Genomic DNA, 1,877 nt, shown 5'->3' on the forward strand with positions numbered 1-1,877 from the left:
GGAGGAGGAGGGGGAGGAGGGGGCAGAGCCGGCGTCGGTGGTCGAGGAGGCAGAGGGGCTGCGTTTGCACCTCTCCAACAGCAACAGCACCGGATACAGAGGCGTGCAGATGCAGAGGGGCCGTTTCAACGCGCGGCACATGCTGGACGGAACGTGTCTATACTTGGGCAGCTTCGGCACGGCGGTGGAGGCGGCGGTGGCGTACGCGCGGGCGGTCGGGCAGGGAGGAGCGGAGGAGGGCGAGGGTGAGGGCGAGGGAAAGGAGGGGGAGGAGGAGGAGGAGATGAAGGAGGCCGAGGAGGGGGAGGGCCTCTCTTGGCTCGAGCCCCTCGGGACGCGACCCCTCAAGGCGATGTGCAAGGCTCGCTGGGCCGCTTCCTGCTACGGCTTCGGCCGAGGTACCCTTCCCTTGAACCTCCTCGGCCCTTCCCGCAGGCGATGGGCCTCTCCTACTACGGCTTCGCCGATGACGCGACCGCGATCGCCGACCTGCTCCGCGGCCGGGGCGGCCCCACCCACCCGGCGCTGCGGGAGGCTTGCCGGGCGGCGGGCTTGCGCGTGAGCGGCACGGTTGCGGAGCTGGAGGCGAGGCTGGAGGAGTCCGTCGGTCTGGGCGGCGGCGAGGGGGAGGCGGAGAAGGGGGGGGGTGGCGTGGAGTGTGGCGCTGGCGGCGACGGCGGCGATGGAGGCGGCGATGGAGGCGGCCCTGGGGTAGGGCCGGGCGGGCGACGCCACTGCCTTGTGTGCCGCCGAGTCGGGCGGCGCCACTGCTCCATTCATAGGGAGGCACCCGACCCGCTGGCTCGGCCGGCTGCAGCTGCAGCGGTGACACCAGGATTGCGCCAAGAACGACAACAGGGATTGCGCGGGAGGCCAATGTCGGTAGCAGGAACATCGCTGTTGTGGGTTAACCAGCACACGGCGCAAGAGGCGGCGCCGCTCGAGCTGGCGTGCACTGGGTGCAAGGCTGCGCACCGGACGATTCACACTTGCCGGGTACGTTTGGAGAGATCCCCAGCGATGTACCGCCTCAACACCCTTTGACATCGATTGATTGCCACAGGTGGTGATGGGCCACACTGGCCCGAACTGGATCGAGGGCGCCATGGAGGAGGGCGAGGGCGAGGGCGAGGGCGAGAACGAGTCGACCGACGCGCCCGCGCCGAAGCGACGCTCTAGCCACGCCGCCGCCGTCGCACTCTCGGCAGCCTCTTCTACCACCCCTCCCGCCGCCTCCTCCTCTTCCTCCTCCGCCGCTACCGCCGCCGCCGCACCCACCGCACCCACAGAAGAGGAGGAAGAGGAGGGCGAGGAGGAGGGGGCTGGGGAGGAGGCGGCGGCGCCGGCGGCAGGACCGGAGCCCGCGCTAAACCCCGACGAGATTGTGACGGCGATCGTCTGCGACGGCTGCGACGGCGACTTCGAGCTGCCGCCGGGCGTGCCTGTTCCAGACGGCGAGTGGTATTGCGCGGCGTGCTGTGTTGGCGAGCGGGAAGGGGCACCGAAACCGGTGCAGGCGGTGGCGGAGGGGCTTCAACTGCACTTGTCTAGCAGCAGCCGGACGGGCTACACGGGCGTGTCGATCCATCGCGCCTCTCGCCGCTTCCATGCGTTTCGCAGAGAGGGTTGCAAGAGCGTCTACATCGGCACCTACTGCACGGCAGTGGAGGCGGCGGTGGCCTACGCGAGGGCGGCCGAGCAGGCGGGGGCAGGATTCGCCGAGCCGGCGGAGCTGCCGTCGTCGTCTGTGGATTCGCCGAGGGCGGCCGAGCAGGTGCGGGCAGGATTCGCCGAGGCTCCGTCAGTGGCTGCGTCAGTGGCACAAGAGGCAGAGGGGCTGCGCCTGCACCTCTCGAGCACCAACAGCACCGGCTACA

General features: G+C 70.2%; 1 protein-coding gene across 1 annotated transcript; it reads left to right on the forward strand.

Annotated features, from left to right (window-relative positions):
• Positions 1–876: 876 nt before the first annotated feature.
• On the forward strand, positions 877–1,774 carry EMIHUDRAFT_227571 (hypothetical protein; the record flags this gene model as incomplete). Its single annotated transcript, XM_005787635.1, has 2 exons — positions 877–996; positions 1,361–1,774. Coding segments are annotated over 2 exons (534 nt in total), but the record flags the coding sequence as incomplete, so codon positions are not given.
• Positions 1,775–1,877: the final 103 nt, after the last annotated feature.

This window comes from Emiliania huxleyi, assembly GCF_000372725.1.
Source record: "Emiliania huxleyi CCMP1516 chromosome Unknown EMIHUscaffold_140, whole genome shotgun sequence".
In the NCBI taxonomy this organism is placed as follows: domain Eukaryota; phylum Haptophyta; order Isochrysidales; family Noelaerhabdaceae; genus Emiliania; species Emiliania huxleyi.